Source organism: Xyrauchen texanus, chromosome 2 (assembly GCF_025860055.1).
Source record: "Xyrauchen texanus isolate HMW12.3.18 chromosome 2, RBS_HiC_50CHRs, whole genome shotgun sequence".
In the NCBI taxonomy this organism is placed as follows: Eukaryota; Metazoa; Chordata; class Actinopteri; order Cypriniformes; family Catostomidae; genus Xyrauchen; species Xyrauchen texanus.
The window spans coordinates 37,414,576-37,439,553 of NC_068277.1; the positions used below are offsets into that span (position 1 = coordinate 37,414,576).

Sequence of the window (24,978 nt, forward strand, 5' to 3'; positions counted from 1 at the left end):
GTGGTGTTGAACCCCTGACCTTCTGGTAAGTAACCCAGAGCCTTAACCGCTGAGCCACCACTGCCTACCACTGTTGAAAAATGCCAAAAATGTTCTGCATCATGTTGCCTTGATTTTTTAACAATTCCTTTTTAACAGTGTATATTGCATATCGCAAAACACAATAGTGAACTTAAGTGTATATTTCTCTTTCTTTTTTTGTAACAACCCTTTTAAATATACAGTAGATGTTGCAAGATCACTCTTGCCACTTAAGCAGAAAAAGGGGCAGAAGAGTAATAAATCCATTTGCAGTTTTATGACTTTATTGTTGAGAGCTTGAAAAAGGTGTCAGATGAAACTAGGACGTTCTCTCTGGAAAATGGCAAACCAATCTAGAGAAGATTAGTCATCAGTGGCAACAATGTGCTCTGTAAACAAAAGAAAATGGTTTAATAATGGTGAATAAATATTACCATTCTGAGTAAATTCTAGAGACTGTTGTGCATGAAAATCCCTGTCACAGAGATCAGCAGTCACAGAAATACTCAATCCAGCCCATCTGGCAACAACTATCATGCCATGGTCAAAATCTCTGAGATCACATTTTTCCCCATTCTGATGGTTGATGTGAACATTAACTGAAGCTCCTGACCCATATCTGCATGATTTTATACATTGCACTGCTGCCACATGATTGGCTGATTAGATAATTGCATGAAAAAGAAGGTTTACAAGTGTCCCTAATAAAGTGCTTATTGAGTGTATACAAGTAGCTATTCTGTTCAAGAACTTGTCCAGTTGGTGATAATTTATGAGCAAGATATGTGTATGTTAGCACTACTGTGTAAATTATATGAACAGTGTTTCATACGGTCCTGACAGAGAAAAATGTGTCACTCACTGCACTTGTAGAGTCTGAAGAGTCTGGTCATGTCATTCTGGCTCATCTCAGTAGCCGTGCCTATCTCAACACTGCTGTCAGGAATGGGAACCATAGTGGCGAGGCCATTCTTGGAGAAAGCATATCTAATTGGGGATACAGTATATGGACTTAGAGAACAATCTGATACACTTTAAATACATTAAAACTATCTCCTCTTAAGCCAGTGTGAGCTCACTCACCTCTCATACTGCATCACAGAGTTGTAGTCATAAGGAGTTCCCTGGTTAAGGGTGTTGATTTTGTCGAAGTTATGTTTTTTGTCTGATGAGCAAAAAAGAAAAGATATACAGTATAATAATAATAATAATTTATTGATGATCCCAGAAATCTACTGGGCATTGTGTTCATAAAGAACAGTTAAACAGTATACATAAGCTGACTTGACTACATTAAATACATCCATTCTACTTTACTGAAAATGGTCTGTTATTAAATATGTACCATCTAGGATGTTTTCCCAGATGACTTGGATGTGGTCATCACGGTCACTGCGGGTTTGCTCATGGTTGAAGCCAAGAGCGTGGAGCAACTCATGCTGCACAGTGCTGTGATAAATGCAGCCACTACTAGCAAGAGACACAATCTGGCCATAACCCTGACGACCAACGTATGAGTAACATCTGTAAATGTCAATAAAACATTTTGCATTACAATTTAATTACCCTCATCTGAATATCTTGATCTAGCTTCCCTTCCATCATAAATTTTAAATCAAACATTCTGATTAGAATCTCTGATTAGAATCTCGCATCCACACTAATCTTTATTTGCTTGAAAACAACAGCAACAGCATCATTTCACAAATATTCGGTTATAGAAAGTATTTTCATAAGTCTCTGTTTTCGGTGGAGAAAAATGCTTTTCTGATCTGAACAGATTCTTATTCTGATCGTGATCTGATCTGAATATAAATAACATCTTGTCTCTAGTCGACATTGTAATTCTGTGGTTTATGATATTTTTCTGATTGTAATTTTTGTTTCGTTACATACCCACTGCGGGACTCGATGCTGATATAGTCTCTCTCATCGTTGCGAGGGAAGAAGCGGATGCAGGAGACTGAAGAAAAAGAGTCCAGAGCACGCTGGATGATATCCACCTCACGGGAAGCTGAGAAAGGGCAAAGGACAGAGGCTGCTATAAATTTTATTACCTTTTTGCACACTTACATGCTTTTGCACCAATAATTGCATAGGTTTCCACTCTTCATTCTCTTAATGCTCTGAATGAAAAGATAAATAATCATATTAGTGATGTACAGTAGTTGTCCGCGATGACATAAGGTATATAAACATGGCCATCTGCAGATGTAGGCCAGAGGCAGTCAGTGGAGGTGCAGGGATCTGCATTTCTCTCATTCACAGCAATGTCATCCAACAGCTCGGGCTCATCAGCTTCAGGAACTAACACAGATATAAAAACACAGTTAAATCTCACTTACTGTGAGTAAATGCATGCATGAATCATTGCTTATTTGGGACCTTTTAGGAAATAAAATTGGTATATAGCATTATTTTGTTATTGTTGTTTTGTAATGCTGAATGATCACAGACAAAGTATTTTATAACATGAAACATAATTAAGCTAATCATACTGTATGCTATTTTTGGGTTTTTGTGTAACTGAGATGTATTGATGTATATTGGTGAGCATGTGGTGTGTACGTACTGATGCCTTTATTGGCTCTATGCAACAGTTCAGAAACAGACAGCTCAGCAGAAGTGTCCTCTAGAACTAAAAAAAAAACGACATCAACTTATTCACTAATGAACCATTACATTTACATCATCATAAATCATGTATAGTCTGAGCTTCTGGAGTATTTGACTTACCAGTCTGCATGTGATGTATGCCAGAAAAACCATGCGCAAACATACAAGCAAAGAAATTAAAACCATAAATGAAGTCATGACCATCACATTACATTCTTATTATAATCAGAGAACTAAATAATGTATAAAGTGATGTTTTTATATTAATCACTTGCAACCTAATGAGTGCTAAAATTATTTTGTGTATGTTTGTAATACCATCTCCTCAGCTCTAACAGAGCTGACCAGCAGCAGGGCCAGAAGCCCAAAAATCATCTTGGTCCCAAACATGACTGCCAAAAACCTGCAGAATGAATCAGCGCACAGCATTTTGATTGGAAAAGGATCATTAACCATGCATATCTACTTTTGATAATGTCTGATAGCAAAAGGTTCCCTTTTTCTATAAAGAACACTATGTGAAAACATGTTAAAGAACATTTAAAATGTAGTAGTCTAACATTATATAAAATTAAATTAGCAACATACAAAATATCAGTGTCATTCAATATAATTTCTAGAAAGTGTGTTACTATAGACTCATAAGGAGTGCATGTAAAAACCTGATAAAATTGGATCGTAACCTATTTTTTTATGTTCTTTTCTCATCTTCTGCTTAGCTGAAGCATGAAACCATGTTACAATTTGATAAAATAATTACTTTGATTAGATTTGTCAAGAGGGGAAACATTCCAGTTCTCTTACCTTCAATTTCCAAAGCTAGTGCAACTCTAGGGCCGTGACAGGGTTTTATACCCTGATGTGCACCTGTTTCAGCACAGTCTTTTCAAATATGGGCAATAGTACAGGATGACGCCAACAAAAAATAATTAAATAAATCTTCAAAACAAAAATACAAAAAGTACAGAAGGATTAAGGCAAGCCTTTATCATGTATTGATTTGTATAATCTTGTTTCAAAGTCAACAGGTGTAAAATTCCCTCAGTTTGTGCATTGCTTCATAGAAACACAACCCTTGTGAAACTATCACCTAAGGTCAGTGTAATGGATTGTTTAGCAGGTGTTGAACAGGTCTACTTTCCAACAGTCTCTTTGTCAAGCAATAAAGAGTCAATATACTGTAGGCCCATAAATGCAGAAATAATTAAACCCTAGTCTTTGCATACATTTATAGGAAAGCAGTGTTTTTTTGTATAACATAACATTTTTAACAACAAATTGTTTACTTTCAGTGAAATCCATGAATCAGCTTGAATTATAGAACAGGTTTTAGTGATATTGTTGGTTGTAGTGTTTTGCAAAGGAGTTGCAAAGCAGCCACGTGAAAAAGCTAGATACATTTTTGTTTTCTTGAATTATTTTTGCAGTTCTGCTTGTTAACGCTATAGTGTTGCAGAAATTACACACTTAAAGGGATAGTTCACCCAAAACTGAAAGTTCTCTCATTATTAACATAATCATCACCCTCATACTATCCCAGATGTGATCAATGAATATCTGTCTTCTGCTGAACACAAACAATGATTTTAGAAGAATTTCTCAGTTATGTAGTTCCCTATCTGTCACTCACTCGATGTGGTGTTGATGTAGTGACACTAGGGGTAGCTCGTGGGAGCCCAAAACACCTCAGATCTTTGAGAAAAGGCCAATGAGAATTGGCGAGTGGAATTTGCATGCCACTCCGCTGGACTTATGGGTACAAAAGGAGCTGGCTCGCAACCATTCATTCAGATTTTTTCGAGCGGTTGATTCAGCAGACAGCTGTATTTCTCTGCCGGTCCATTCACTTCGAAAGAATCTAATTGCTGTTAGTTATATAGCATATTTCAGTGGCTTTCTCTCATTCTGCAGCGGTTGCTGCAGAGTACGCCACTTGGTGCTTCGACAAATTAAAAGAGTATATATATTCCTGAAGAAAGAGTATATTTCCTCTAAATGAGCAATCACATTGACATGAACATCTTTCTAAAGACACATCTTTTTAAAGATGCCCTTCTGTCTTAGTGTAGTTTCTGGGTGCGGTCGTTATCTCTCCACCTCTGACGACCACAATCGCTGCCTCATGTGTCTGGGCTGTAATCACGTTAAGGAAGCGTTCGTGGATTGTTGTATTGGATGGATGGATGGTAAAAGTTTCTTCCGGGGTAAAGCCACTTCAGCCATCCCTCATGCTGGACCCTCTACCTATTGGTACGAGGCTGGCCCGGTTGGGGCTGGAGGCGATTTGGGGGCTCAAATGGGTTTGTTTCCATCATGTAATCCCCCACAGACAGCTCATTCCCCAGCACGCTCGTTCATTCCGGTCCAGTTCTGGGATGAGTGATCGCCTTGGTGATGGTCGGACGCCAAGGACTTGACTGGGCTAGCGCCCTCGGGTGTGCCAGCCCAGTCTGTGGCAGACGCGGAGCTGACCGCCATGCTTGCCCGGGCCACCAATCAATTTGTTCCTGGGTTCGGGGCACCACTCACGGCCAAACCCCCCCCACCCCCTTCTTCCTGGAGGTGTGCAATAAGCTGACGGGTCATGGGGGTCACCTTATCCTAACTAGACCCCTCAGCTCTACCCTCCACAGCGGGGTGACAGGAATATGCCATGATTCCTCAGGTGGATATGATGGTTGTGGTGCACTTGTGCCCGAAAAATGCCTCCACCTGGTGTATCGACCAGCAATCCCCTCCAAGGCATGTAGGACTACGTTGTCTCTGGCGGCCAAAGCCTACAGCACCGCTGGACAGGCTGCCTCCGCCATGCATGCCATGACCCTCCTGCAAGTCCACCAGGCCAAGGCACTGAAAGAACTGCATGAGGGTAGTTCTGATCCCGATGTGTTGGAGGAATTGTGCTCAGCGACCAGCCTCACCCTTCAGGTGACCAAGGTCATGTCGCGGGCACTCGGGAAGACAATGTCCACCCTGGTAGTCCAGGAATTCCATCTATGGCTGAATCTAGTCGAGATGAGGGACGCAAACAAGGCACGCTTCCTGAACGCACCCATCTCCCAGATCGGCCTATTTGGCGACACTGTCATGGACTTTGCCCAGCAGTTCTCAGCAGTAAAGAAAAAGACTAAGGTGATACAGCACATCTTGCTCCAGCATGGCTCAAAGTGCGTACCCTTGTCTGTTCACCAAGGGCATCCCCCTGCGGCAGTGAAAGCCCAGGCGGCTCGGCCCAGGCGTAGAGCCCCTCCTCCTGGCCCCCCACAGAAGGCTCCTAAGCACCCCTGATGTGGACGACCCAAGTAGGAAGACGTCCACTGGTGGAGGGCCAGGAAGAGAATCTTGTGTCCGCTTTTGTTTTGTGTTTGCCGCACCACAACGGGCTGCGGTACCCACATTGTAAAAAAAGAGTGGTTTCCTCTCTCCTTGGGTCACACAGCAGGAACCAAGTCTGGTTCCTGGATGGGACGTGGAAGACTTAAGTGGTCTACCATCCGCGGTGGTAAACACAATCACTCAGGCCAGAGCTCCCTCCATGAGTCAGCTGTATGCCCTGAAATGGCGTGTGTTCACGAGTTGGTTTTCTTCCCGAGGCGAATACCCCCAGAGATGCGCAGTCGAGTCTGTACTTTCCTTCCTGCAGGAAAAGCTGGAGGGGCGGCTGTCCCCCTATAGCAGCACACCACGACGCAGTGGTAGGTAAGTTCCTTCAGGGATCAGGTGGTGAGCCTGCAAGCGCTGCCCCAGGAGGAGGTAGACCCAGCCTTGTCATTGCTGTGTCTGGAGCATGCTTTGCACATATACTTGGACCGCACGCAGAGATTTAGGCGCTCTGAACAGCTCTTTGACAGTGGAACGGGAATGCTGTCTCCAAACATAGGCTTGCCCACTGGATCGTGAATGCCATCGCTTTGACATAACATTCCAAGGCCGTGCACACCCCTTTGGGAATATGAGAATACTCTACAAGGAGTGTGGCATTCTTGTGGGCACTGGCCAATTGCACCTCTCTCATAGACATCTGCAGAGCAGCGGGCTGGGCAATACCCAATACCTTTGAAGTTTTTGTTTTGTCAGGTACGAAGAGGTAAGTTTGGGTATACGGGACAGCTGTCCGGGTGTATCACTTGTGTATAGCTCCTTTCGTGCCCTTCTTCTCCCATGCGAGTTCACAAACCGGTGACCCTGGATGCCCTTCCTCCCTAGCCCTGTGGCACATGAATTCAGTGGAGGAATTTGCAGCAAGACCCGGTACGTGTGCTAATATCCCCTGTACTGGTGTAGGTGCTCCACAGGTGCCAGTTACTCCGGTAACACCCTGTGATGTATTTTCCGCAGTTCGGTCTCCCTGTCGGTAGACCCGCGTCTCCCTTGGGCAGAGCTCTCTCTACCCACGGTCGCTGTGTGTCACTGTGTGTCGACCTACCACCCTGCCTTTACCATGTGCGGCTGGTGAGCCCATGTGCTATATTGCCACGTTACCTCCCCTTCAGGTAGGATGTGGTCTCTGCGGGATCTTTTCCACCTGAGAGAATAGGAAAGGAAAAGAAAACCTTCCCTAGCACATATATTGAGCGTTAAAGGGCCCCAGCCAAATAACTAAAATCTCTGTGGAGAGAAAACATAGGCATGGCCTGCTCCCATACTAGATAATTCTTTCCCTCCACTCAGGGATGTGGGGAACTATACAAACTTTTTGAGTGTAGTGCAGTTTGAGCGCATCTGCTATTACGCACGCAGTAGCCTGCTTGCACCTGCATCGGCAGCTCACATAACACAGTTCAGTTAGTTGTGGCGTTTTGTATAGGGAACACTAGTGTCACTGCATCAACACAATGTCGAGTGAGTGACAGATAGGGAACGTCTTGGTTACTGTCGTAACCTCCATTCCCTGACGGAGAGAACGAGATATTGTGTCCCCCTTCAACAATGCTGTACTACCCACTGCACATGCGTCAAGCACTAGGAAGTGTAATCAAGCTTGAAATCATGATCGTGCCTAGAGACTGAAATAGCATGATGTACAGTAAAAAAAGAGTTACATTTTTGTCTTTTCACACCCCAAAACAACTGGATTGCTTCAGAGGACACAGATTAAACCACTAGAGTCTGATGGATTATGTTTATGCTGTCTTTATCTACTTATTGGAGCTTCAAAGTTTGTGTCACCATTCACTTGCATTGTATGGATCAACAGAGCTGAAATATTCTTCTATGAATCTCAGTTTGTGTTCTGTAGAAGAAAGAAATTCCTACACATCTGGGATGGCATAAAGATGAGAAAATGATGAAAGAATTTTCATTTTTAGTTAAAATATAATTTTAAAGTTTAAGTGAACATGAAGTGAATTTGAAATAATTTTGGTTGTTTAATTGTTGTGTGGTGGTTGTTCAGGACTCCAGAAAGGGTTAGTTCACCCAAAAATGAAAATTCTGTCATCATTTACTCACCCTCATTCCATTCCAGATGTGTATTACTGAAAAAATATCTTAACTCAGCAGGTCCGTAAATCCAAGTGAATTGTGATACGACCTTTGAAGCTCCAAAAAAACAGACAGTCAGCATAAACGTCATCCATACTACTTCACTGGTTAAATTAATGTAATCTAAAGTGAAACAATCAATTTTGGTGTGAAAAATATCAACATTAAAGTACTTTTTAACTATAAATCATTGCTTCCGGGGTTAATGGTTTAGGTCTAAATGTGTATGAACCAAATTATTGCTTGAATTGGCTTGCCTATTTACTGAGGCAGAGACTGTCGGAAAACACATATATAGATGCATATCGCAAAACACAATAGTGAACTTAAGTGTATATTTCTCTTTCTTTTTTGTAACAACCCTTTTAAATATACAGTAGATGTTGCAAGATCACTCTTGCCACTTAAGCAGAAAAAGGGGCAGAAGAGTAATAAATCCATTTGCAGTTTTATGACTTTATTGTTGAGAGCTTGAAAAAGGTGTCAGATGAAACTATGACGTTCTCTCTGGAAAATGGCAAACCAATCTAGAGAAGATTAGTCATCAGTGGCAACAATGTGCTCTGTAAACAAAAGAAAATGGTTTAATAATGGTGAATAAATATCACCATTCTGAGTAAATTCTAGAGACTGTTGTGCATGAAAATCCCTGTCACAGAGATCAGCAGTCACAGAAATACTCAATCCAGCCCATCTGGCAACAACTATCATGCCATGGTCAAAATCTCTGAGATCACATTTTTCCCCATTCTGATGGTTGATGTGAACATTAACTGAAGCTCCTGACCCATATCTGCATGATTTTATACATTGCACTGCTGCCACATGATTGGCTGATTAGATAATTGCATGAAAACGAAAGTTTACAAGTGTTCCTAATAAAGTGCTTATTGAGTGTATACAAGTAGCTATTCTGTTCAAGAACTTGTCCAGTTGGTGATAATTTATGAGCAAGATATGTGTATGTTAGCACTACTGTGTAAATTATATGAACAGTGTTTCATACGGTCCTGACAGAGAAAAATGTGTCACTCACTGCACTTGTAGAGTCTGAAGAGTCTGGTCATGTCATTCTGGCTCATCTCAGTAGCCGTGCCTATCTCAACACTGCTGTCAGGAATGGGAACCATAGTGGCGAGGCCATTCTTGGAGAAAGCATATCTAATTGGGGATACAGTATATGGACTTAGAGAACAATCTGATACACTTTAAATACATTAAAACTATCTCCTCTTAAGCCAGTGTGAGCTCACTCACCTCTCATACTGCATCACAGAGTTGTAGTCATAAGGAGTTCCCTGGTTAAGGGTGTTGATTTTGTCGAAGTTGTGTTTTTTGTCTGATGAGCACAAAAAAAAGATATACAGTATAATAATAATAATAATTTATTGATGATCCCAGAAATCTACTGGGCATTGTGTTCATAAAGAACAGTTAAACAGTATACATAAGCTGACTTGACTACATTAAATACATCCATTCTGCTTTACTGAAAATAGTAAATGGTAAATGGTCTGCACTTGTATAGCGCCTTTTTAACCTTAACGGTATTCAAAGCGCTTTACACTGTGACACATTCACCCATTCATACACACAATGGTGGCAGAGCTGCCATGCAAGGTGCTAGCCTGCCATTGGGAGCAACTTGGGGTTCAGTGCCTTGCCCAAGGACACGTGAAGTCATGTGGGCCGAGATTTGAACCACCAATCCTACGATTAGTGGCTGACCCGCTCTACCAACTGAGTTAGAGCCGCCCCAAAATGGTCTGTTATTAAATATGTACCATCTAGGATGTTCTCCCAGACGACTTGGATGTGGTCGTCACGGTCACTGCGGGTTTGCTCATGGTTGAAGCCAAGAGCGTGGAGCAACTCATGCTGCACAATGTTGTGATAAATGCAGCCACTACGAGCGAGAGACACAATCTGGCCATAACCCTGACGACCAACGTATGAGTAACATCTGTAAAAGTCAATAAAACATTTTGCATTACAATTTAATTACCCTCATCTGAATATCTTGATCTAGCTTCCCTTCCATCATAAATTTTAAATCAAACATTCTGATTAGAATCTCTGATTAGAATCTCGTATCCACACTAATCTTTATTTGCTTGAAAACAACAGCAACAGCATCATTTCACAAATATTCGGTTATAGAAAGTGTTTTCATAAGTCTCTGTTTTCGGTGGAGAAAAATGCTTTTCAGTGTGGATGAGAGGTGCAAACATTAGCTTCATTGAAACATACTAGTGTGGAAGTGAACAGATTCTTATTCTGATCGTGATCTGATCTGAATATAAATAACATCTTGTCTCTAGTCGACATTGTAATTCTGTGGTTTATGATATTTTTCTGATTGTAATTTTTGTTTCGTTACATACCCACTGCGGGACTCGATGCTGATATAGTCTCTCTCATCATTGCGAGGGAAGAAGCGGATGCAGGAGACTGAATCGAAAGAGTACAGAGCACGCTGGATGATATCCACCTCACGGGAAGCTGAGAAAGGGCAAAGGACAGCGGCTGTTATACATTTGTTTACCTTTTTGCACACTTACATGCTTTTGCACCAATAATTGCATAGGTTTCCATTCTTCATTCGATAAATAATCATATTTGTGACGTACAGTAGTCGTCCGCGATGACATAAGGTATATAAACATGGCCATCTCCAACCATATTCCAGAGGCAGTCGGTGGAGGTGCAGGGATCTGCATTTCTCTCATTCACAGCAATGTCATCCAACAGCTCGGGCTCATCAGCTTCAGGAACTAACACAGATATAAAAACACAGTTAAATCTCACTTACTGTGAGTAAATGCATGCATGAATCATTGCTTATTTGGGACCTTTTAGGAAATAAAATTGGTATATAGCATTATTTTGTTATTGTTGTTTTGTAATGCTGAATGATCACAGACAAAGTATTTTATAACATGAAACATAATTAAGCTAATCATACTGTATGCTTTTTTTTTGGGTTTTTGTGTAACTGAGATGTATTGATGTATATTGGTGAGCATGTGGTGTGTACGTACTGATGCCTTTATTGGCTCTATGCAACAGTTCAGAAACAGACAGCTCAGCAGAAGTGTCCTCTAGAACGAAAAAAAAAAAACACATCAACTTATTCACTAATGAACCATTACATTTACATCATCATAAATCATGTATAGTCTGAGCTTCTGGAGTATTTGACTTACCAGTCTGCATGTGATGTATGCCAGAAAAACCATGCGCAAACATACAAGCAAAGAAATTAAAACCATAAATGAAGTCATGACCATCACATTACATTCTTATTATAATCAGAGAACTAAATAATGTATAAAGTGATGTTTTTATATTAATCACTTGCAACCTAATGAGTGCTAAAATTATTTTGTGTATGTTTGTAATACCATCTCCTCAGCTCTAACAGAGCTGACCAGCAGCAGGGCCAGAAGCCCAAAAATCATCTTGGTCCCAAACATGACTGCCAAAAACCTGCAGAATGAATCAGCGCACAGCATTTTGATTGGAAAAGGATCATTAACCATGCATATCTACTTTTGATAATGTCTGATAGCAAAAGGTTCCCTTTTTTCTATAAAGAACACTATGTGAAAACATGTTAAAGAACATTTAAAATGTAGTAGTCTAACATTATATAAAATTAAATTAGCAACATACAAAATATCAGTGTCATTCAATATAATTTCTAGAAAGTGTGTTACTATAGACTCATAAGGAGTGCATGTAAAAACCTGATAAAATTGGACGCAACCTATTTTTTTATGTTCTTTTTCTCATCTTCTGCTTAGCTGAAGCATGAAACCATGTTACAATTTGATAAAATAATTACTTTGATTAGATTTGTCAAGAGGGGAAACATTCCAGTTCTCTTACCTTCAATTTCCAAAGCTAGTGCAACTCTAGGGCCGTGACAGGGTTTTATACCCTGATGTGCACCTGTTTCAGCACAGTCTTTTCAAATATGGGCAATAGTACAGGATGACGTCAACAAAAAAATAATTAAATAAATCTTCAAAACAAAAATACAAAAAGTACAGAAGGATTAAGGCAAGCCTTTATCATGTATTGATTTGTATAATCTTGTTTCAAAGTCAACAGGTGTAAAATTCCCTCAGTTTGTGCATTGCTTCATAGAAACACAACCCTTGTGAAACTATCACCTAAGGTCAGTGTAATGGATTGTTTAGCAGGTGTTGAACAGGTCTACTTTCCAACAGTCTCTTTGTCAAGCAATAAAGAGTCAATATACTGTAGGCCCATAAATGCAGAAATAATTAAACCCTAGTCTTTGCATACATTTATAGGAAAGCAGTGTTTTTTGTATAGCATAACAATTTTAACAACAAATTGTTTACTTTCAGTGAAATCCATGAATCAGCTTGAATTATAGAACAGGTTTTAGTGATATTGTTGGTTGTAGTGTTTTGCAAAGGAGTTGCAAAGCAGCCACGTGAAAAAGCTAGATACATTTTTGTTTTCTTGAATTATTTTTGCAATTCTGCTTGTTAACGCTATAGTGTTGCAGAAATTACACACTTAAAGGGATAGTTCACCCAAAACTGAAAGTTCTCTCATTATTAACATAATCATCACCCTCATACTATCCCAGATGTGATCAATGAATATCTGTCTTCTGCTGAACACAAACAATGATTTTTAGAAGAATTTCTCAGTTATGTATTTCCCTATCTGTCACTCACTCGATGTGGTGTTGATGTAGTGACACTAGGGGTAGCTCGTGGGAGCCCAAAACACCTCAGATCTTTGAGAAAAGGCCAATGAGAATTGGCGAGTGGAATTTGCATGCCACTCCGCTGGACTTATGGGTACAAAAGGAGCTGGCTCGCAACCATTCATTCAGATTTTTTCGAGCGGTTGATTCAGCAGACAGCTGTATTTCTCTGCCGGTCCATTCACTTCGAAAGAAGCTAATTGCTGTTGGATATATAGCGTATTTCAGTGGCTTTCTCTCATTCTGCAGCGGTTGCTGCAGAGTACGCCACTTGGTGCTTCGACAAATTAAAAGAGTATATATATTCCTGAAGAAAGAGTATATTTCCTCTAAATGAGCAATCACATTGACATGAACATCTTTCTAAAGACACATCTTTTTAAAGATGCCCTTCTGTCTTAGTGTAGTTTCTGGGTGCGGTCGTTATCTCTCCACCTCTGACGACCACAATCGCTGCCTCATGTGTCTGGGCTGTAATCACGTTAAGGAAGCGTTCATGGATGGTTGTATTGGATGGATGGATGGTTGACCATGGCAATGTTGTGGTTGCGGCTTTCTTTCTTCCGGGGTAAAGCCACTTCAGCCATCCCTCATGCCGGACCTTCTACCTATGGGTACGAGGCTGGCCCGGTTGGGGCTGGAGGCGATTTGGGGGCTCAAATGGGTTTGCTTCCGTCATGTAATCCCCCACAGACCGCTCATTCCCCAGCACGCTTGTTCATTCCGGTCCAGTTCTGTCACTCACTCGATGTGTTGTTGATGTAGTGACACTAGGGGTAGCTCTTGGGAGCCCAAAACACCTCAGATCTTTGAGAAAAGGCCAATGAGAATTGGCGAGTTGAATTTACATAGTCGTTAAACTGTCATTTTGTGAATTTGAAATTATTATTTGCCATTTTTGCTTTGCTCCCAGGTGCTGCAGTATGCACTAAATTCTAAAATATCTAAAAATATTTCAGGTGTTTTTTGTTTTTTTTTCCATTCTCTAAACAAAACATGTTTTTCTTGGGAATATTGTTTTATTTTGTTATCGATGTAAAGGTTTTTTCATTTCTTCTTAATATCATTTTCCATCCTGTTAATCTTCTATAATATCCCCTTTACTAACCAACGGCATTTTGCTTAATGATAACATCATCCTTCTTTTTTCTGGAAAAATAACAGTACACACATCAGTAAGGATGTGAAGTTTTGTGGTGTCAGCTAATTGGTTTGTCTCCATAAAACATTCCATTCTGTTTATACATTTACAGAGTATGAGTATTTCTGTAATAAAATCAGTATTGTTTAAATCATCATTTGAAATGATAAAACTTTGGGTATTTCTTTTTATTAACACTGCAGTAATTTACATAGTCAGGCCAAAGTTCTCACAATTCAACTGGCAAAGGGTTTTCTATTTAAACGATATCAAAGTGACTCTTTGATTGCAGCTTTATTGGTGTGTTATTTTTCTTATTATTTAACTGTTAGAGTGATTAAGCATAGTAGTAAGCACACCATGGCTTTGGTTCTTCAGTGAACTTTATTTCTGTGCTGCATATCTGGTTGCTGATTGGACTTTTGCTGCTCCTAAAGAATGAGAAAATCATCAACGATCAATCACCAGTGCCGCTTAGAAAATTTGTGTCTATTTATTTTTTATCCTAATCATTAAAGTGATCAAGGTACAACAATCATTTTAAGTAGGATGAAGCCCAAGGATTGATAAATCTTCAGTAATCATGATAAAAATCTCTGAATGTGTGCATGAAGGTGTAATATTATATTTACATGTGAGTAAATACTTTGGTGTAATCATCTCAGTTTTCTGAGTGGACAATGTAATTATAATAACATTTAAACATTTTGAAAATACAGTGAATGAAAGAAAAAAAAATTCTGCAAGCAAGTCCATGGCTTCTGGACAGAGAAAGACATGTATGTGTGCATGTAACTCACAGCACTTGTAGAGTTTGTTGAGTCTGATGATGTCATTTTGGCTCATCTGAGAAGCCGTGCCTAACTCAACATTGCTGTTGGGGATGGGAACCATAGTGGTGAGGCTGTTCTTGGAGAAGGCATATCTGATAAAGCAATGGGCACCGAAGCATTTAGACTGCAATCTGGTTGACCTTACACAAGGATTAACATTATCTCCCCTTAAGCCAGTGTGAGCTCACTCACCTCTCATACTGCATCACAGAGTTGTAGTCACAAGGAGTTCCCTGGTTAAGGGTGTTGATTTGGTTGAAGTTGTACTTCATGTCTGATGAGCAAACAAAATATTTACTGGTCCTGTTCTATTTTGCATACTAAAACAGCTAACTTAAGTTTAAATTGCGACACTATATACAAGTATCATATTAATGCTGCGGGTTTGCTCATGGTTGAAGCCAAGAGCATGGAGCAACTCATGCTGCACAGTGCTGTGGTAAAGGCAGCCATTACGAGCCAGAGACACAGTCTGAACATAACCCTGACGACCAACATCTGTAAGGCAAATAAAAAAATGTAATGTCTGGCACGCTGATAATTAGCCTCATCTGAGAATCTAGTTTTAATTGTATTATACATTAAATCTAATACTCATTCTGATTGGAATTCTGCTTCTACCTCTGATTCTATAGAAAACTATGTTGTTCCTTGAGGCATTTGTCTTCAAAATGAAAATTAGAGTACCAAATGCTGTCCAGAGAGTTTACAATCCTATATAAGATGAATGTATAAGAAAAACTGTTTTTGGTTTGAGGTAATTGAACATTTCAGTTTTTGAATTGCTGTCCAGAGAGTTTACAACTCTTTTGTAAACTAAATGTTTATGGAAAATGTAAAAAAAAACAAATCCATATCATAAAATTCAGTCATGATGTTAATTTAAAGAATGAAATGCTAACTAGAGGGACTATAAAGCCAAAGTAATGTGTATAAACTTAAAAGCCCAATTAAATTATAAAAGCTATGGATGGTTAATTTGAATAAAATATGTTATAATTTTCAAAGGCTTTGGATTTTTTTTTATTTTAACTGACCACATCCTTTTGCCAAGTATCTTATCAGTGCTGTATAAAACCCTTGGTCCTTCAGAGATCTAATGTACATTAGGTTCTTTGTGGAACTGCAAAAGGTTCTCCTATGGGATCACTCTTAAGAACCTTACTATGGTACCTTAAAGCTCCATAGTACTAAGGGTTTTTTTTAGAAAACTTGCAATATCATGGTTCCTTGTGGAACTGAAACAGGTTCTTTGTGGAACTGAAAAGGGGTTCCTTGTGGCACCACTGTGAAGAACCATTTCTGGGTTCTTTAAAGCACCAGTATATAGATGGTTCTCGAAAGAGCTTTACATTAAGGGTTCTTTGTAGATCTTAAAAGGGTTCTCCTATGGCATCACTCTGAAGAACCCTTATTGGTTCTAATTGGAACCTTTATTTTTAAGAGTGTAATTGAGATCATGATGATTGTGGCTTGCTTATATTCCCACAATGCAGACCTTCATTCAGACTCTGTATAATCTTTCTTTTGTCTTGATTTTAATTCAATGAGATGCTTTTTTCTGATTGTGGTTGTGATTTTTGTTTTGTTACATACCCACTGCGGGACTCAATGCTGATGTAGTCTCTCTCATTGGTGCGACGAAAGAAACGGACGCAGGAGCTTGAAGCAAAAGAGTTCAGACCTCACTGGATGATCTCCAGCTCACGAGAGGCTGAGAAGTCAAAGGGCAGAGGTTGTATTTGAAATGTTTACTTAGATTCTTTGACTCTTCTAAGAGTTTAAGAAATAGTGCAGAGTCTGAATGAAAATATCAATAGTAATTATATTAGTGACGTACAGTAGTGTTTGGCGATGGCGTAAGGCACATAAACATAGCCATCGCTGTACTTGGGCCAGAGGCAGTCAGTGGAGGTGCAGGGATCTGCATTTTTCTCATTCACAGCAATGTCATCCAACAGCTCGGGCTCATCAGCTTCAGGAACTAACATGGAAATAAAAACAGTTTTTAAAACTGTCACTTAATACATCCTCGAATTACATGTTTATTTGGGACTTCTTAGTAAAATGAATATAGCAACATGGTAATTTCATGATATTGTTTTGTTTTTTTTAAATACTGAATAATCACATATATCATGTATTTGATAACATAAAACATAATCATGTTTACTGTATGCTATTTTGGGGTTTTTGTGTAACTGAGATGTATTGATGTATATTGGTGAGCATGTGGTGTGTACGTACTGATGCCTTTATTGGCTCTATGCAACAGTTCAGAAACAGACAGCTCAGCAGAAGTGTCCTCAAGAACTAAAAAAACACATCAACTTATTCACTAATGAACCATTAATTAATTGTGTAAAATAACTTTGAAATGTTATCATGTATACTCTGAGGTGCAGGAGTATTTGGCTTACCAGGCTGCATGTGAAGTACGTCAGAACACCACACACAACACAGACATGGAAAAGAAATGTTAAAACAAAATGTAAAAAAAAAAGAAAAGGTTAAATCAAACATTTTATATTCTTTATTATTACATTAATTTTACATTGATTTATAATCAGAGACGTAAACAAATGCATAATGTATTAAGCAATGTTTTTACATATATAATACATTTATTGTAACCTACTGAGCATTTGTGTATGTATGTGTCTTACCATTTCCTCAGCTCTAACAGAGCAGACCAGCAGCAGGGCCAGAAGCCCAAAAGTCATCTTAGTTACAAACATGACTGCCAAAAACCTGCAGAATGAATCAGCGCACAGCATTTTGATTTGGGGCTGTTTAGTTAACAACACCGAGTTCCAGTTCAGCACTTTTACCAATATATCAACATATAATGTCTGATAACACAATATTCCTTTTCTTATTATGACTAGATACATGAAATGAAATCTTGTAAAAATATGTTCTAGAATGTAAATTAAAAAATAGAATGTAACAATCTGAAAGAAAGGCCTAAAATGTGTGTTACTGATACTAAAGGCTTATAAGGACTCCATGTTAAAACTGTGTGTGTCCTTCCCCATCTCAACTGAAATATAAAATCATGTCATAATTTGATAAAATAATTACTTTGAATAGATTTGTCATGGGGGGAACATACACAGTCTCTTACCTGTGCTTTCTAAAGCAAGTGAAACTCTAGGGCCTTGACAGGGTTTTATACTGTACCCTGATGTGCACCTGTATCAGCACAGTCTTTTCAAATATGGCCAATAGTACATGCTGACATAAACAAAAAAAAATATCTTTGAAAAATACACAATGCAAGTCTTTATCATGTTTAGATTTGTATAACCTTGTTTCAAAGAGAGCAGGTGTAAAATTCCCTCACTCTGTGCGTTGCTTATAGGAAAATGTATATGAAATGATGAACTACTTCCTCATTAAATTCATTGGTTTTTAACCAGAAAAGGATGGACACTTTTATTTACTTCTCCATTAGATCAGCACATCAGCTGATAAACCTTGTCGTATTAACATTATAAAAGTGTGTGTGTGTGTGTGTGTGTGTGTGTGTGTGTGTGTGTGTGTGTGTGTGTGTGTGTGTGTGTGTGTGTGTGTGTATGTGTGAGCGTGTATTTATCACTTTGTGGGGACCAAATGTCCCCATAAGGATAGTAAAACCCGAAATTTTTGACCTTGTGGGGACATTTTGTCGGTCCCCATGAGGAAAACATCTTATAAATCATACTAAATTATGTTTTTTGAAAATGTAAAAATGCAGAAAGTTTTCTGTGAGGGTTAGGTTTAGGGGTAGGGTTAGGGTTAGTGGATAGAATATAAAGTTTGTACAGTATAAAAACCATTATGTCTATGGAAAGTCCCCATAAAACATGGAAACACAACATGTGTCTGTGTGTGTGTGTGTGTGTGTGTGTGTGTGTGTGTGTGTGTGTGTGTGTGTGTGTGTGTGTGTGTGTGTGTGTGTGTGTGTGTGTGTGTGTGTTTTAAAGCCCTTAGTTACGTTCTTCTTCCTGGGCCAGCTTTCTACTTAATAAAGTCAGTAACTTCTGTCCTATTCCGCTTGAAAGTCATTGCAGTTATATTTCCTGCTGTCCAAGGAATGTTTATAATGTGAATAAAATGATGTCTCTCTTTGTACAACTTTCTGCACAACACTGCAAAGAGTCTACTCAGATAGACCTTGTTTAAGAAAAGTCATGTTGCTGCAATTACAAACATGTTTTATGTGCTTTAAGTGACGTCCAATTCTTCCTCATTCAGCTGTAAAAAAAATGTGTTTGTTTGTTTGTCTTTTATATATATTTAATTTAATATAAAAATAATGACCCATACATTTATGGTATTTACTTCTGGTCACCTAAATAGTGTTCTATGGACTTATTTTGCCTTTCTTGTCTGCTCAACTGTTTCTTCTAAATCAGTCAAGTATATACTTTGCTCTGTCACAATTGCTGCAAATGAAGTTGAGGTCTCTGACACCTGCATATTTAATTTCAGCTCATATCCATGTTTGACGTCCCACACACACATTAATAAAAATGTGCTTTAATTTAAAGTTAACATAAAGATTCAGCATGTACATCAATGGTAAATGTAATATTTAGGCTTATCTTGATTTTGACCATGGGACTGTACTTAAGCAGGATCAATGTTGAAAAATTAAACCTTAGTGAGATACGTTTAGCCCATGTGAGAACTTCTCCAACTCTATATAGAAAGCATTTTTTTTTAAAAAATAGGCACATTTATGCATATTTAACATAAAATGTATTAATTTCAAACATCGTGAATGATGCATTCCTGTGCAGACACACGTTTTGATAAATCAACTGACAGAGGGTTTGATATTCTCTTTGATTGAATCTTTATTGGTGTGTTATTTTGCATATTACATAACTGACAGAGTTATGTAGGTTAAGGACAGTAAACACCATCGATGACACTTTGGATCTTCAATTAACTTCTTTTTTTCTCAACTGCATGTCTGGATGGTGAATGCAATTCTTCTTCTCCTTTAAGGATGAGAAAATCATGAAGGTTCAGTTTAATGTAACTTGAAATGTAAAACACAAAGTAATCAAGAAGATGTGTAATTATAAAAGGTGTGAAAGACACAACTGTATAAAGGAATACACACAGTAAATCCTTGGTTATCATGATTAAAACAATGAAAAGTGTACATAAGGTGTTGCTGCACTTTTGTGTATTATTTCTTCACAGATTTGCTGAATGGACAATGTAGCTATTATGTGAGCATTATTTACCATTTGTCTTCTCTGCCTCCCTCAATTTAATGAGCTGAAACTATCCCAGCTCAGGTATGTTTTATTTTAACTATTGTAGAAAACAGATAAAAAGATTTGGGACAAAGACATAGTTCATCTCTGAAGGGATGAAAGCTGTTCAGATAACTGTATCTCAGAAATTACTTCCATGTTCTATAACACTGAAAACTGTGGAGCTTTTTGTTTCTTTTGCTGTAATAGAATCAACGTTTGATGTCACCATTAAAGGGATAGTTCACACAAAATTAAAAATGCTGTCATCATTTACTCACACTCATGTAGTTTAGAACCCATATGACTTTCTTCTGTGGAACACATTTTGAAGCGTGTTGAAACTGCTGTTTCTCATAAAATGAAAGTGAATGGTGACTGAGGTTGTCAGTCACTTACACTCTGCCTAATGTCTTTCGTGTTTCATGGAATTAAGAAAGTCAAACCATTTTGGAATTACATGACGATGAGTAAAAATGACAAAATTTAGATTACATGGTGACATGCTGGGTCCCCAACCCAGAGATACAAAACTTGTGAAGAAAAAAGCATCAAAAACCAAATTCTGCAATGTGCATGAAAGGTCAATGTGCAAGGTGTGTGTTGTGTCACTCACAGCACTGGTAAAGCCTGTTGAGTCTGATGATGTCATTCTGGCTCATCTCAGTAGCCATGCCTAGCGCAGCACTGTTGTCAGGAATGGGAATCATAGTGGGATAGCCATTCTTGGAGAAAGCATATCTGACAGATCAAAGGACATTAGACTACAGTCTGGTACACCTTAAACACAAAAAAAGCCAGTGTGAGCTCACTCACCTCTCATACTGCATCACAGAGTTGTAGTCATAGGGAGTTCCCTGGTTAAGGGTGTTGATTTTGTTGAAGTTGTACTTCATGTCTGATGAGCATACAAAATATTTACTGGTCGTCCAACTGAGAAATCTACCAGGTTTTGAGAGCTTATTTTGTGTACCAAAGAATTGAACAAAACAAATAATAGAATCTGATTTTGCAACACTACTATATAGAAATGTATTCTGTAACACTTTACATTCACGTTTTCTTTGTAAAGGGTTTATATAGGGGTTTAAAATTAGTATTAAGTAATTTACAAATGCATTATAAATCTTATTTGTTATAAATGCTTAATAAATACATTTATTCATACTTATATTAATCAAAAAACATAAAATGCCCTAATTCATGATTTATGTCACAAATATTTGTATTTTAGTAATATTAAAAAGATGGATTATGTAATACTTTCTATAGTCTACTGTAATGTCTTGAATCACTTGTGTTGTCACTTACCTTGTCATGCTGATGTTAAAACAATGGTGCTACTCTGAGTGGTGTCCCAATTTACCAAGTCCTAGTTATCTTAAGTCCTCAGCAAAAACACACTTTAGGTCTTAAAAACTCATTCATATCATACAGTATATCATATTATAAAGCCTCATTACCTTATACCCATAGAGTATTTTACGTATATAGGCTAATAGTTTTGGCAAATATTTTAAACAAACTCCATATCCAATTTACATGAAGGTACATTTTCATAGGATTTTAATGTTGAATAAGTGTTATAAAGCATTTATAACATGTGAGGTAAAATGGCTCACTATTTGGCAGGTATTGCTTGAAAGTTGCCTTTTTAATGCATGTTGTTATAACTGCATATCAATGATTTGTAATGCATTTATAAACGACTTATTCGTTTTTGTAATAAATGTATAAATCCTTAACAAATGGAACATTAATGTAAAGTGTATCCATGTATTATTTTTTAACGAAAACAAGTCTGTTATTGAACATGTACCTTCTTGGATGTTCTCCCAGATGACTTGGATGTGGTTGTCACGGTCACTGCGGGTTTGTTCATGGTTGAAGCCAAGAGCGTGGATCAGCTCATGCTGCACAGTGCTGTGGTAAGTGCAACCACCACGTTGCAGAGATACAGTCTGAGCATTACCCTGGCGACCAACGTATGAGTAACACCTGTAACACAAATATTAAAATGAACATTTCTTACTCATTATCTCAGATCACTCAGAATCTTGATCTACTTTTGATCGTATCATACATTTAACTCAAATTCTCATTCTGATTGGAATTCCTCTCAGGATTGGATTCTAATTCTGATCTTGAGGACTGTGACTTTGACTTGCTCACAGTCCCATGATACTAATGTAAACCTCCATTCTGACATGCACAATCTTGTCTTGATTCTAATAGGTTTTGGCTATTTTACGTACCCACTGCGGGACTCAATGCTGATGTAGTCTCTCTCATTGTTGCGAGGGAAGAAGCGGATGCAGGTGCTGTAAGAGAAAGAGTCCAGACCACGGCGGATGACATCCAACTCATAGGAGGCTGAGAGGGCAAAGGACAGAAGTTGAAATGCATGTCTTTCACACTCACATGACTTTGCATTGACTGCATGCAATAAACAAATCTTAGCAGCATAGACACTGTTCTTTCATGACTTCAGCAAGAGTGCAGAATGTGGCCTGCTTTTGTTTTCTTAGGATATTGAGTGAGAACATAATAAATACTATAAGTGACTTACAGTAGTGGTTGGCGATGACGTAAGGCACATAAACATAGCCATCGCTGTACTTGGGCCAGAGGCAGCCATAGGAGGTGCAGGGATCTGCATTTTTCTCATTCACAGCAATGTCATCCAACAGCTTGGGCTCATCAGGTTTAGGAACTAAAATATCACAATTAACTGTCACTATCTAAATACATCCACATTACATGTACATACATTTTTTTTGGTTTGTGTGTTACTATTTATGTATATTGGTGAGCATGTGGTGTGTACTTACTGATGCCTTTATTGGCTCTATGCAACAGTTCAGAAACAGACAGCTCAGCAGAAGTGTCCTTCTCAACTATTGAGAAAAATATTTTATAAAAAAAAAAAACACACGTCAATACATTCATTAATGAACCATTACTTCATCAATCAATGAATCATGTGTAAACCATAAATCTCTGAAAAAAAAAATATCTCAAAGCCCTGTACATTATCATGTATACTCTGAGGTGCAGGAGTATTTGACTTACCAGGCTGCATGTGAGGTACGCCAGAACACCACACACAACACAGACATGGAAACAATTATTAAAATATTTACTTGAATCAAACTCTTCATTTTAACATTAATTAGTAATAGAGAAGTGAAATTAATGGTTTTGCATATATCAATTGCAAACTTATGGTGTGTGTGTGTGTGTGTGTGTGTGTGTGTGTGTGTGTGTGTGTGTGTGTGTGTGTGTGTGTGTGTGTGTGTGTGTGTGTGTGTGTGTGTGTGTGTGTGTGTGTGTTACCTTCCCATCAGCTGTAGCCAGCAGCAGGGCCAATAGGCCAAAAATCATCTTGGTCACAAACATGGCAGCCAAAGAACTGCAGACAGAACAAGGGCACAGTAATTTAGTCAGAATGCCTCAAACCATGGCCAAAATCAACCCCCTTACCAATACATTCCTACAGATAATGTCAACAGAGTCAGTTTCTTATGGTAAGACACGCTATATAGATAAGAACATTTTCTCAGACATGTTAAAAGTAGGGTAACAATATAAAAAAACAAGGTCCGAATTTAAATACATAGCCATAATAAGCATGCATTACATATGAAGTAGATAAATACCAAATGTATATAACTTCTGATTTATGCCTTTCTAATACTATAGTCTATATTATACTATAATACTTTGTGCTACTCTGCTGTGACACACAAAATAGGACAAAGGCAGTTTTCTACTATTCTTACCTCAGTCCTCTAATACTAGTGCAATAATCAGACCAAAGGAGGGTTTTATATCCTGATATGTGTCTTTACAAATATGGGCAAAATCACATGCTGACATAGATGAAAATGTTACAGTTTGTTTAACCTTGTTTAAAAGTGAGCAGGTGTAAAATTCCCTCACTCTGCATTGCTTCATACAGCAAGAGCACGTGTCAGACACAACTCTCAGCATCAGAACTGATGGATGAATATCTGCTTAAAAACCTTTTAGTACAAAGTACTAGTTTTAGCATAATTTATGTTATGATTTTATATCAAGAAAAGTGTAGTCTTTGCCCATACCAAATATTTTAAATGTAAAACTTTTAGTTACTTGTACCCCCATTTTCTTTTCTTTTTTCTAAAATGTTTTTTTTTTTTGGTTGTAGTGTTTTTTTAAAAGTCTGTATTCAGGACCCCCAAGTAGATGTATTTTACACATATATAGATTACAATGTCTGATTAAAAACGTTATGAATTAACTAACACTTTTTGTCATGCAGTATGTGTTTGCAACAGTATTGCACAGATATCTTTAATAAAAGAAAAATAGAAAAATCTGTCAGCTACAGTACTGTTGAAAGTTCATTAAGACCATTATAATCTAAATATTATATTTCTAGAAATATTTTATTAACCCTTGAATGCATGTGGGATTATGGGAAGTGTAGTTCGGGACAGGTGACAGGGGAGAAACACTGAGCAGACAATGGGGAATCGTGACAGCATGGCCGAAGAAACCTACACGAATGCATAAAGAGGATCAAAATGACCCTTACTGGTTTCAATTGATGTCTTCCAAGAAAAGGCATCCTGTTTGTATTATTATCTTCCAGAATTTAAGAATTAGACCATATATTTGTTCACTTTTAATGTTTTAAAATTAAAAGATAAAATGTAGTATTCTTTACAATATTTGCAACTTTTCCTGAACCAACTCTTTCTGAGCTATTATCACAAACACATCCTAGTGCAGACTGTTTTCTCATCTGGAATGTTCTAAACCTCATCTGCTTCTCAATAAAACACCAAACAACTACACTACAATACTTTGTCACAATGACAGCCATCTTCAGCA

The 24,978-nt window shown here is 38.2% G+C and overlaps 2 protein-coding genes and 1 pseudogene across 8 annotated transcripts; all 3 read right to left on the reverse strand.

Moving 5' to 3' along the window:
* Positions 1 to 287: 287 nt before the first annotated feature.
* On the reverse strand, positions 288 to 12,406 carry LOC127654294 (low choriolytic enzyme-like). Of its 4 annotated transcripts, none has more exons than XM_052141438.1 (10): positions 12,013 to 12,406; positions 2,955 to 3,040; positions 2,758 to 2,787; positions 2,594 to 2,659; positions 2,185 to 2,328; positions 1,918 to 2,035; positions 1,367 to 1,545; positions 1,105 to 1,186; positions 884 to 1,008; positions 288 to 410 (listed from the first exon to the last, which is right to left on the reverse strand). In XM_052141438.1, the coding sequence occupies exons 2-10, from the start codon at positions 3,025 to 3,027 to the stop codon at positions 385 to 387; spliced, it is 843 nt and encodes a 280-aa protein (XP_051997398.1). In that variant the 5' UTR covers positions 3,028 to 3,040; positions 12,013 to 12,406; the 3' UTR covers positions 288 to 384. The 4 variants fall into 4 exon arrangements, with proteins under 4 accessions (XP_051997398.1, XP_051997393.1, XP_051997387.1 ...); XM_052141433.1 differs by lacking the exon at positions 12,013 to 12,406 and adding an exon at positions 3,442 to 3,462; XM_052141427.1 differs by lacking the exon at positions 12,013 to 12,406 and having other exon boundaries at positions 2,594 to 2,653; positions 2,955 to 3,113.
* LOC127654321 (low choriolytic enzyme-like) lies at positions 8,558 to 23,074 on the reverse strand. 4 transcript variants are annotated; one of them, XM_052141447.1, is made up of 9 exons: positions 11,525 to 11,678; positions 11,328 to 11,357; positions 11,163 to 11,222; positions 10,752 to 10,895; positions 10,506 to 10,623; positions 9,906 to 10,084; positions 9,379 to 9,460; positions 9,158 to 9,282; positions 8,558 to 8,684 (listed from the first exon to the last, which is right to left on the reverse strand). In XM_052141447.1, the coding sequence occupies exons 1-9, from the start codon at positions 11,661 to 11,663 to the stop codon at positions 8,659 to 8,661; spliced, it is 903 nt and encodes a 300-aa protein (XP_051997407.1). In that variant the 5' UTR covers positions 11,664 to 11,678; the 3' UTR covers positions 8,558 to 8,658. The 4 variants fall into 4 exon arrangements, with proteins under 4 accessions (XP_051997407.1, XP_051997416.1, XP_051997431.1 ...); XM_052141456.1 differs by lacking the exons at positions 11,163 to 11,222; positions 11,328 to 11,357; positions 11,525 to 11,678 and adding an exon at positions 22,932 to 23,064; XM_052141471.1 differs by lacking the exons at positions 8,558 to 8,684; positions 9,158 to 9,282; positions 9,379 to 9,460; ... (4 more) ...; positions 11,328 to 11,357; positions 11,525 to 11,678 and adding exons at positions 19,665 to 19,836; positions 20,717 to 20,841; positions 20,917 to 20,998; ... (2 more) ...; positions 22,670 to 22,813; positions 22,932 to 23,074.
* LOC127654345 (high choriolytic enzyme 1-like) lies at positions 14,372 to 17,583 on the reverse strand (annotated as a pseudogene).
* Positions 23,075 to 24,978: the final 1,904 nt, after the last annotated feature.

What these genes read in the sequence shown, in the direction of transcription:
- LOC127654321 (XM_052141447.1), bottom strand. Translation starts at nt 11,663, where the DNA reads ATGGTTAATGATCCTTTTCCAATCAAAATGCTGTGCGCTGATTCATTC. An exon ending in CATACATCACATGCAGACTG is followed by an intron (nt 11,223 to 11,327) that starts GTAAGTCAAATA and finishes TTTTCGTTCTAG; the next exon opens with AGGACACTTCTGCTGAGCTG. An exon ending in TAGAGCCAATAAAGGCATCA is followed by an intron (nt 10,896 to 11,162) that starts GTACGTACACAC and finishes TATCTGTGTTAG; the next exon opens with TTCCTGAAGCTGATGAGCCC.
- LOC127654294 (XM_052141420.1), bottom strand. Translation starts at nt 3,093, where the DNA reads ATGGTTAATGATCCTTTTCCAATCAAAATGCTGTGCGCTGATTCATTC. An exon ending in AGCATCGAGTCCCGCAGTGG is followed by an intron (nt 1,546 to 1,917) that starts GTATGTAACGAA and finishes TGACATTTACAG; the next exon opens with ATGTTACTCATACGTTGGTC. An exon ending in CTGGGAAAACATCCTAGATG is followed by an intron (nt 1,187 to 1,366) that starts GTACATATTTAA and finishes TTTGCTCATCAG; the next exon opens with ACAAAAAACATAACTTCGAC.